The sequence below is a fragment of the Lonchura striata genome, chromosome 9 (genome assembly GCF_046129695.1).
Source record: "Lonchura striata isolate bLonStr1 chromosome 9, bLonStr1.mat, whole genome shotgun sequence".
Classification (NCBI taxonomy): domain Eukaryota; kingdom Metazoa; phylum Chordata; class Aves; order Passeriformes; family Estrildidae; genus Lonchura; species Lonchura striata.
The window spans coordinates 12,757,952-12,768,284 of record NC_134611.1 but is presented as its reverse complement, the minus strand read 5'-3'; the positions used below and the strand labels follow the sequence as shown (position 1 = coordinate 12,768,284).

Genomic DNA, 10,333 nt, shown 5'->3' with positions numbered 1-10,333 from the left:
TATTTCTCTGGGGTGATTAAAATCCACCCCAACCCCACACACAAACACAGACTGGAAATAACAGACATAACTCAGATAATAAAAAGTTGTTGTTGTGTTGGGACAATTATTGGAAGAGCTCCACATCAGAGCTCGCCTTGCTCCCAAATCCAGCAGCCGGCTCAGCCACCACTGCATCCTCACTGAGGGGAACAAGAGTCTGTGGGTCACACCAAAGGACGGCCCACGCTGCTGTTGGCTGGGACCCTGCTCCTGCAGAGCAGGCTCAGAAGAAGCTGTTCTTCTTCAGGCTGAGGGTCTCCACCTCCTTCATGAAGCGCAGGCACAGCTCCTCCTGCCAGGGCAAGGCCACGCACTGCACGGCCACGGGCATCCCCACACTGCCACGGAAAGCCTGGAGCACAGAGATAAGGAGAGGCTCGGGCACGTCCAGAGGAAGGGAAGGGGCAGCTCGTGCCCCTGGAGAACCTGGCACCGCTCACCTTCGCCAGGGTCCGGTCCCACCAGTCCTGGTAGTATCCCTTGTAGCCCTTCAGCTGCTCCTCGTCCTCATCCGTCACCAGCGTGACGGGGACGACGCCAGCAGGGAAGTCCAAGGCGTTGTAGAGCATGGTGTAGCTGACTGCCACTGGGGGAGAGGGGGAGCTTGCAGTGCCAGCCAGCACAGGGAAAGCCTTCACCCCTCTGCAGGACCCCAGCTAACGGGGCACTGGCACTGGGACTCGGGCGCTGAGGGATGGGAATCGGCCCCTTGGCTCCCGCTGCGCCGGGGGGTGTTCCAGGTGCACCCCGTGGGCTGGGTTGCAGCTGTGCCAAGAGCTGAGCTCTTCCTGCTGCTGGGGATGTGAGGGAAGCGGGAATCTGCTGATGGACACAGCCAGGGTCCCCTGTCAGTGCCCTACCTGAGAGCTTCGCGGGGTAGCCGATGCCGAGAGCAGGGCCCAGCATGGGGCACAGCATCACATCCAGATTCAGCTTCTGCCACTGGGAAACGAACTGGTGGCAGAAGTCCTGAGGAGGAAATGTTCTGGTGGTCAGTGGGGTGGATGTACTGTCCCACAGCTGCCGGCTGAGGCTCTCCTTGGGCATTCAGCTGGGCTCTTGGCTCTTCTCTGGGAGCAGCAAACAGGCTACATCAGGCCTGATCCTGCTAAAAGCCAGCAATGCTTTGCTGCCTGGACAATATTCCTCCCAGCAAAGCACCCTCTCCCTGGTAAACTGGAGATGGGCAAAGACTGAGTGCACAGGCACGTGGTGACTTGAGACATAGGTTTTTGTTTTTGGAAAACCAGAAAGGAAATAAAGGCAAGTCTGATGACCTACATTTTTATATGCAGGTGTCAAAAATTCAGGTGTGATTTGGCATCATGAACTTGCCTATGTGTTTAAATGTGCTGAGAACTTGCACATCCAAGTGAGATCTGTTGAGGAGTGATGTGTTCCCATCTTACATCCCCAGAGACCTGATCATCTCCTATCCTTGGTGAGTGCTGAATCTGACTGTTCCCAGACAGAAAGCAAACAAAAAGCATTTAACCCCAAACTGTAATACTTCACCTCGATTTCATGATGAAGGCTCCAGACTTCATCCACTGTGCTGTAAAAGGAAGCAAACCCAATGAAAGGCTTCTTTCACACCTTCTTTCTGCCTTATGGCATCCCTACCTCTTGGGATGATGGATGCATTAACCAGTGCTGAAGCCAACACCATATTTCATTCCCACAAGCTTCATCCTCTTCCAAAGCAAAAGGCTGTGACACTGCTTTCATTCCCACCCTCAATTTCCAAACAGTTTTCCAAACCCAGCAGGGTTATGGTGTTGACACAAATTGCTCTGTTTGCTTCTATGCTTGCATTTTCTGCCTTGCATTCTCTCAGACACATGCAGCTGCAGCAGTATCAGTAATGTATCAAACACTGCTGCAAAACAAATCCTCACACATTTGCTCAGTCTGAGATTTACTCACTTTTCTTTCATACTTCTTATGATACTTGAAAATCGAGGCACCTAAGCAGGAGAAAGTGAAAAAAAAAAATTAATCCCAGCTCTGTCCTCTGAGACAGCTCAGTCACAAATAGAAGTTCTTTCTTCAGTGGATTTTCCCCAAAGTGGGGAGAAAAGGAACAGAAATAGCATCACTCCAGTTTGGAGATGTGTCTGATGATAGCCATATAACAATGCCCAGAGGCTTCTCTATGAGGAAGCCTTACTGCAAAGAGAGACAAGTTATTCACATAAAGCTTAACTCTGTCTACACTAGAAAGAAATGGACCTTACAAAAGGTTTGGAAATCCAGGAGAGGAGAGTTTTCAGCCAATGTGGTGCCTTTGCCAGCCAGAAGAACAGCCCAATGCCTCCTTTCTCCATCTCCCCTTTGCTGAAAGGGAGAGGGGGGATTTAGCTGAGCAGTGGTAGGAAGCAATCACAGCAGATCAGCTTTTCCCAGGCCAACCCCTCTGAACAGTGTATCCCACTGGCAAAAAGAGGTTTGCTGTATTCTGCTAGACAACACTTGATTCTCACAGCATTTACAGAATATCAGCTCCCAGACTCCTTCCAAGGCTGGTAACAATCCCAAAGAGAACCAAGGTACTGAATCACTTAAGCCCCTCCCAATGCCCACCAGCCACTACCTCCATCCACTATATCTGCTACCTGTATCTCAAGTCCAGCCAGACCCCAGGGAGAATTTCTATAGACAGGCACCAATCCCACCAAACCATTCCAGGCCACACTTACAATTTCCTGACAAAGGAGCTGCCTCCATCTGCAAACATTCCCCTGACACAGTAGTTAAAGATCACGTAGTCCACATTTGTGAGTTCAAAGGGCACCAGCTGGAGGGACAATGGAGGAGGGTATCAGTGGCACAGGCACTGTTTGGGAGAAGCCACCGAGGGCTTGAAGCGGGCCGAGGATTTCCTGACAAGCCCACAGGAAAACCTCCATCCTTCCCTGAAAACAATGTTTGCCCTTTGAGCAACAACTACTGAGTCAAAAGACACAGGATGGGCTTGTCCTCCTGTCCAAGCAGCCCCAAGGCCCTACCGTGTGGCCAGCCTCCTCCAAGAGCTCCTTGGTCTCGCGGACAGCGCGTCTCATGGCCGGGCTGGGCATGGTGAAGAAATCGGTCTCGTAGTAGCCTATGCGGAGGGGTTTTGTGCTGGAATACACCTGCAGGGACAGGGAGATGGGCTGGAAGGGTGCCAGGGAGCCAGCAGCACACCCACGCCATGGGGCGAGTTTGGCAAGCAGCACTTGGCTCTGCCCAGGTGCCCACCCGTGGGTCGGGTATTTTCAGCCTGCAGCTCTCCCCGGGGATCTCTGGCCCCTTGGAGGCTCTGTACCTCTTCATTGAAGGGGAGGGGTGGCACTGTGGTGTCCAGGCTGAACATGTCCTCGCACAGGAGCGCCCGCAGGCACAGCGCCAGGCTCTCCACGTCTTTTGCCAGTGGTCCCACTGCTGCAGCCACTGGAAGAGACCACAAGAGAGCATTCATGGCTGAAGGTATTTCAAGGGCATGTTCTGCACAACCAGGTCCTCTTGGCATGGTTTTGTCTTAATGTAGCATTGACAATAGTTCCTCTTTAAGAACTGGGCAGGGGATGCCCATGAGTGCCTTCCAACCCACAGGTCCACCATTATGGACTGACTTGCCATCCATTAATGTGCACCCTGACATCTCCATTTCATGACTAAAAAAAAAAAGCTTTGTCAATCACAACACAAGGACAACATCAGACATTTGACTGCTAATCCCACCCTCACAAAGCAGTGACAGACAAGGCCACACCCTGTGGGTAACAGGTTGCCTTGTGGTTTATGCTACACAAACAACTCCTCTCAGCTCATGTAATAAAAATCCCTGAAAGGGAACCTGCTTCTCCCTAAATGTGATGGAGAAAGTTCTCCATAACCAGCTGAGGGTCCTTCTCACCCCTGCCCTGCTGCTGGGGGACAGGCATCAACTCCTACCTGCCTTCTGCCCAACGACTCCAGCCATTACTCCTCTTTTGCTGTAAAGAAAAGAGACGCAAAAAATACAGCAGTGAGTAGTTTTCATTGAAGGGAAAGGCTTTAAGCAGCAGCAAGTATTAATTAAAATTGCAGATGTGAACGTTGGCTGAAGGAAGGGCCAAGAGAAAGCTCAAGAGACAAAGTCTAAGCCTGAGTGATTTAGGCCATGTCAGTCAGGAAGAACCATCCCCTCAGCAAGCAGATGAAGAGGCTTCCCCACCTCCATTCTGGGGGAACCAATGCTTCCCTCCATATAGGCCTCAGATATTGCCCAGGCAGGAGGGATAAACGAGCTCTTCCCAGCTCTTCCCAAGTTCCCCTTGCCCACAGGAGTAGGAGCATCCCAGCACAGTGGTTGGTAGCGTGGCTGTCACCCAGAGATGCTGCTGCATTTCTCACAGTACCTGAGCCTCTTCCCTGTGGGTTTGATTGCACAGATCCCACAGAAGGCAGCAGGAAAACGCAGGCTCCCTCCTACATCTGTCCCAATGCCCAAGATGGACCCACCACCTCCTATAAGTGCTCCTTCTCCACCAGAGGAGCCTCCGGGGGTCCTGGTGAACATCAGGGGGTTGCGGGTCTGACCAAAGATTAAGTTCTTGCAGTCATAGCTGAAGAGAGAGAGACATATTGCAAATGAGGAATTCAGGTATCTGCTGCTGTGGGGCCCAGTCACCACTAAAAGACCTTGAGAAGGCAATGAGGTAATAAACTAGTTGTTACACTGACATAGTTTACTGTGGTCATGAAGACCGTGAGCCTTTTCCTGGTGATCCCAGGACCTGAATTCACTGACAGATTACTTCACTGACATTAAACCTATTCCAGAGAGAACCTCTGGCAGCACAAATACATCAACCCTCCTGGAAAGTCTTCCTGTTCAGGTAGCCAGAGCCACAGGTCACCCAAAGCTGAACCCCTGCTTGAGCATAGGCCAAATACCAACTGCAGAGATATTTGACACTGGAATTCCCCAGAAAGTGGTGCAAAGTTTGGGGCAACTTCTTTGTGTGGCTTTTTTGAACTGTGGCCAGCCATTACCACATCACCTTAAGGAAGGCATTTCACAGGGCTTGGGTAATGGGCACCCACAGAGGAGCTTTGTCAGAGCTCACTTGGCAGGACACAGAGACACTGGAATGGTGGCTGTCCAGCAGAGCACACCTGAGCACACCACCTATGAATGACACCAAGAGTAGTCTTGCCAGATAGAGCAGGAGGTTTGGGGACAGAATAATTTAAGGCCATTACCTTAACTAGCTTCCCCTTCCATTAATGTGTGTTGGCATTTTAGAGTTAATAGGGCCATCTCTGAGAGGTTAATTTTAAAAAAGATAAAAACAGTTTCTCTCCTCTCCTCCCCCCCTTCTGCTTCTTGATTTCATGTGGAACTAGAGATAATTTTTATCCTCAATGTAAATGTGTTTACTTTTTAAAGTGAAATTTACAGACACAAAGAATGGAGACCAGGTGTTGTTATATAAAAAGAAGTGGGAAATGAGAATAGTGAGACCAGATAGAAACCCTTCCTTGAGAGGAGGAAGAGAGCACAGCTGCTATGCTGAGGGAATGGAGAACCCACCTACCTGATGAGGGACTGGGGGACATTGGTTTTGACAAATGGAATTGCCCCCTGTCTCTTGAGTACCTGCACCACCACGCTGTCCTCTGCTGCAGGCTTATTGAGGTTTTTTATGAAGCCCAACGTGGAATCATGACCCTGGGAACAGAGGACAATGAGGTTTCCAGTTGGAGGACTACAATTCTCCCTGCCCCCATACTATTATCTACGCATTTAAGTGCATAAATGCACCTCCAGGAACTCACCCATCACACACACGTTTAAAGGTGTGTTGATGGCAAATCTGACCACACTCTTCTGTTGGCTCACATGAGAGACAGAGCCCCTCCCCTGTCCAGGCAGCCCATTCCACATCAGCTATCACAAAGTCAAGCCAGGTGCTGAGGTCAAAGCTCCCCCCTCCCCAAACTTCAGCCCACAGGGATTTTGGGATTGTGCTGGAGGTACCTGGCAGTCGATGGAGTCTTTGATGCTGACAGGCACGCCATAGAGCAGACCCTGCTTCTCCATCAGCTTGGCTTTGCGGAGCTGGGTCTCGCTTTCCTGCAGAAACTCCGTGATGCAGTTGGTTTCTGTGGCAATTTGGAGGGCCTTGGGGAAAGCAGGACAAGCCCACAGGTGAGTCACAGCCCATGGTGCTGCACAGTGACCTCTGTTCTGCAAAGGACACCTGCCTCTTCCCCCTTTTCCTCCTCCCCATCTGCACAGGGGGTATCAGGCCAGCTCTTCCTGCTACTTTTCAAGCCAAACTCCAAGATGGACACAGTGGGGCCATAGTATCAGCTTGTGTGTGCTAAAAGGAGGCACTCAGCTCAGATAATACCACAGACTGTTCTCTTGTTTGAGCTTCTGGGGTGGCATAAATGATAGTCCCCTAAGAAGGAACCCAGGAAGTGATCACAACATTAGGGCAGAAGTAGAGAATGAACATGAAAACTGACTTTTTGAAGTTTAACAACCCATTTGGAGATGGAGGGGAGCAAACAGCAGCACTCTGCCACTTCCCTACAGGTATACCTGCCCTAGGGAAGGTGTGGGCTCTTCCAGGAGGAGGCATGGGCTCTGCAGATGCTGTTTGCTGCTCCTTTTTTCTCCAAACCAAGCTGAGAGCTAAGGCAGCCAGATGCCCAGCTCTCTAACCACTCACCGAAAACCACTAACCAGTGAGCAGTGACAGCTCAGCAGCATTTGAGCCAGGTTTGAACCTTGTGTTGTGCTCCTCCCAAAAACAGCCAGCCCCGCCATGGGTGAGAAGCTGCCCTGCCCTCGCTCCTCACCTTGCCCACATAGGCATAGAAGACGTGGTCCAGAGGCAGGGAGCCATCTCGGAGCTTCTTGGAGAGCTCTGGCAGAGGCAGAGAGAGGATGGAGGCCACCTTCAGGGAAGGATGCTGTGGGAAAGGTTGAACAGGCAATGTCACACTTCTACTTCAGCTGATGGGTTCCTCCTTTCTCCTTGGTCCCCTCTGTAACTCACCCAAAAAATATCTGCCATTTAGTCACTGAGGGTGTTATCTGCCTCAAGCCCACATCCTGCTCTACCTGACACCTGTGAGCATGGTGTGAAACCCTCAGGACCGATATTAACCCTGGCTTTCTCAGTACTTCTTCCTGTTCAGACCAGTCACACCAAGCACCTACTAATTAAAATAAAGCCATTCACACAGCCTTGTTCAGGCAGGTCATGGTCAGACCTGGGGAAACAGCTTAGTGCAATGCTCTTGCTGAATTACAGTGGGAGTGGGTGTCATGGTTATACAAATGGCTCCATCAAGGAATGAAACCAGAACCGGAGCCAGTTCTTCTTCTGGCACTATAACATATTTGCACATGGAAGTGCAAAAACCAGGGAGCCCCATGGCTGGTAATTTTTGGGTCAGCAGATGTTTCTTCACCACCTACCAAACATCATGAAAAATGTATCACCACGCGTCCGAGCTGGACTCTGAACCTGAGCGACTTTGCTCCCTGCCGGGACCGCGGGCACCATCGCATCCCTGCCCTACCCCTGCAGCGGCGGCTGCACTTCGGCCTCTGCTGATAACACATCCCCTTATCGCCTCTTCCTGCTGCCTCCCCTACCAGCCTGACTCCCACCACGGCGACGGGGAGCTTTCACACAGGGATTTCCCCTCCCCGCTGCCGTGACTGTTACCGGGATAACGGCACGGGGTTATCTCCCAGCGTTTCCTCCCCATCCCTGCGACAGCTGAGGGGTACACACCTTGACTGAGAAAGGGAAAGCAATAACAACGCTAAATCCCCGCGGGTCCGCATAAGGAGCCGGAGAGCACCTGACAGGCGGGCCGGGATAAGCGATGTGGAGGGGGCCCAGGCGGGGATGGAGCGGGGGCCGCGGTGCCGGCGCTCACCTGCTCCCGAAAGCGCCGCGCCGCCGCCTCCATCCGCACCAGGCTGAGCTCCTGCCGCTCCTGCGCCTCCGCCACCTTCCTCCAGAGCGCCCGGCGCCGCCGCCATCGCAGCAGCAGCAGCAGCAGGGCCGAGCCGCCGAGCAGGGCGGGCAGCGGCACCCGCATGGCGCGGCCGCGGCACCGGCACCGGCACCGGCAGCGGCAGCGGCAGCGGCAGCGGCGCCCCGAGCCGCCGCGCCCCGCTCCGCCCCGCCGGCCACGGGCAGCCGGCCGTGGGAGAGCGAGCCAAAACCTGGGCGGGATTCCCAGCCGGACAGGGATTTAAGCGGCTCGCCGCCGTGCGAGCGCAGCGCGGGCAGGCGGGGGAGGCTCGGCAGCAGGAAAAGGCGCTGGATGACAGCTCGCTCCTCCCTGTGCTGGGTGGTCTCTGTCTGATAAGGTTTATGGGTTTTCCCGTTCGCCCCGCGAGGGTTCGATCTCGCAGTAATTTTTCAGCCCCTCTGGGAACAGTCGTGGCTTGCAGGATCAAGGCAGCATGGAGGGGAGTCTCAAAGGTACCCGACTGTTCTGCATTTCCTGGAGCCAAGGGCTGTGTGGGGAAAGGAAACAATGAATGTCGCAGGCTGTGCCCAGCGGAGTTCGCTTGTCACTGGCCGAGCGCGAGTGTGCCTGTGCTGTGCAAAGTGCCGCGGCTTCGAGCAGCGCTACCTGGCATCCCTGCTTCTGCGGCCTTGCACTCCGCGTTGGGGAGTGCATCGCCAGTCCTACAAGGGGTCTGTCTTTAAAAAAAAAGCCCTCCGTGACTTACAAAAGTCTGTCAGAAAATATTTCAAGCTCTCCAGTTTAGATACTGCCCGTAGGATTGTGAAAAAGCTGTTGGGAAGAATCTGGGCTATTTTCTCACTTTCCAGCAGGATGAGCTGTCCCAAGCCACCCCTGGGCAGATGCTCAGCTAGAAAATGTGATGGAGCTAGATGCACCCAAACTCGATTTTCCTGGCACTATTGCTCAGGCCACTGGCTTTATTTCATTCAGTCTTCAGGATCTCAAGGCTCCTCTGGAAGCACTCGAGCCACTTGTGCCAGAACCTGTCACCCTTGGAGGGAGCTGCTGTGCTGCGCATCCACAGTGTCTGGGGGTGTGCTGGGCATACTCCATGTCCTGGGGCTCTTTCCTGAAGAGTTTTGAAGCCTCAGATATACTCAGTCCTCATGAACTCCATGTCTTCTTGCTCTGAGAATATGCAGCTGCCTGTTATCTGCGTCAAGGAAATCACATGCCAGAACAGCAGTTTTCCCAGCATATTTTTTTTCCTTTAACTTCTTTTTTTTTCCTTCCCCCTCCCTGGCCTTTTTCAGATTATGGGGCTCAGAGAGCTAGACAAGATTGCAAACTCCCAAGGGCACTGCAGTTGGCTCACAAGAGAGAAGTGGGTTGGCAGGAATGCCCTTCCCATGAATCAGGAGGACTTAATCAGGTCAAGGCTGGCAGAGCACACGATGCCTGGGATCCCGATCTCCCCTTTCCTTCTTTCTCACCCTGGAAGCTCCAGTCTCCTGCAGTAATCTCACCCTATGGCAGCACAATGCCAAAATGGGGCTGTTCCCTGGCAGTTTGTAAAACCATGTGCACTGAGATCTTTCAACATGAAAACAAGAAAAGTGGGCAACTTTGGAGAAACAGAAATTAAAACTAGTTCTTGTGGAAGAAGTGCTTCTCCAGTCTTCTTCCCCCTAATTTCATTCATGCTTAAAATCTCTCATGCAGGAACAAATTTCAGCTTCTGCAGCTCAGTTTGTGAAAGGGAAGAAAGCAGGAGAGTTATGCCTGGAGCACCTGCGCCCCCAGGAGCTGCTGCTGGAGACTCTCCTTCTCCCCTTTCCTGGAGAAGTGTGTGGGGTGAATAAGTGGGGTTGAAGCATCAGTCAGGGCAGTGGTAAGGCTTGGGTCTCTGCTGAGGATGATTCAGAGCATGGGAAATCCCAAAACGCAGCAGTCCAGCTGTGGCCCAGCTGCCAGCAGAGATGGGCCAGTGGAGGACACAGGGCAGAGGACAGGGAGCTCCAGCGTGTGCAGATGGTGGCTGGCAATGCCCTGCCCAGGACAATGTGCCTGGGACTGGCTAAGTGAGGTAAAATGGGTCTGGTCTTGTTTCCCATGGCCTGGGGTGGCAGCCACCTGCTGGCCTGTGGCCCAGTGACACCCTGATGTCCCTTTGGGACACTGGTGTCACCATGCCAGATGAGCACTTTCCTGCTCTTATGTCCATAGGGCTGCCCATATGCTACTGCAAATGGGTCTTGAATCTTGGAGTGCTGGAACTGATCCTACTCTGGCTCCTCCTCCACTACTTGGAAGG

The 10,333-nt window shown here is 52.8% G+C and overlaps 1 protein-coding gene across 1 annotated transcript; it reads right to left on the bottom strand.

The window, feature by feature from the left end:
• Window positions 1-71: 71 nt before the first annotated feature.
• Window positions 72-8,175, bottom strand: LOC110469780 (fatty-acid amide hydrolase 1). The gene is made up of 15 exons (XM_021528876.3): window positions 7,975-8,175; window positions 6,880-6,993; window positions 6,050-6,193; window positions 5,607-5,740; window positions 4,425-4,631; window positions 3,979-4,019; window positions 3,350-3,474; window positions 3,051-3,176; window positions 2,742-2,839; window positions 2,280-2,379; window positions 1,969-2,009; window positions 1,558-1,597; window positions 903-1,011; window positions 483-628; window positions 72-394 (listed from the first exon to the last, which is right to left on the bottom strand). Exons 1-15 carry the CDS (start codon window positions 8,137-8,139, stop codon window positions 266-268), a joined length of 1,719 nt encoding a protein of 572 aa, XP_021384551.2. The 5' UTR covers window positions 8,140-8,175; the 3' UTR covers window positions 72-265.
• Between the last annotated feature and the right edge of the window lie 2,158 nt (window positions 8,176-10,333).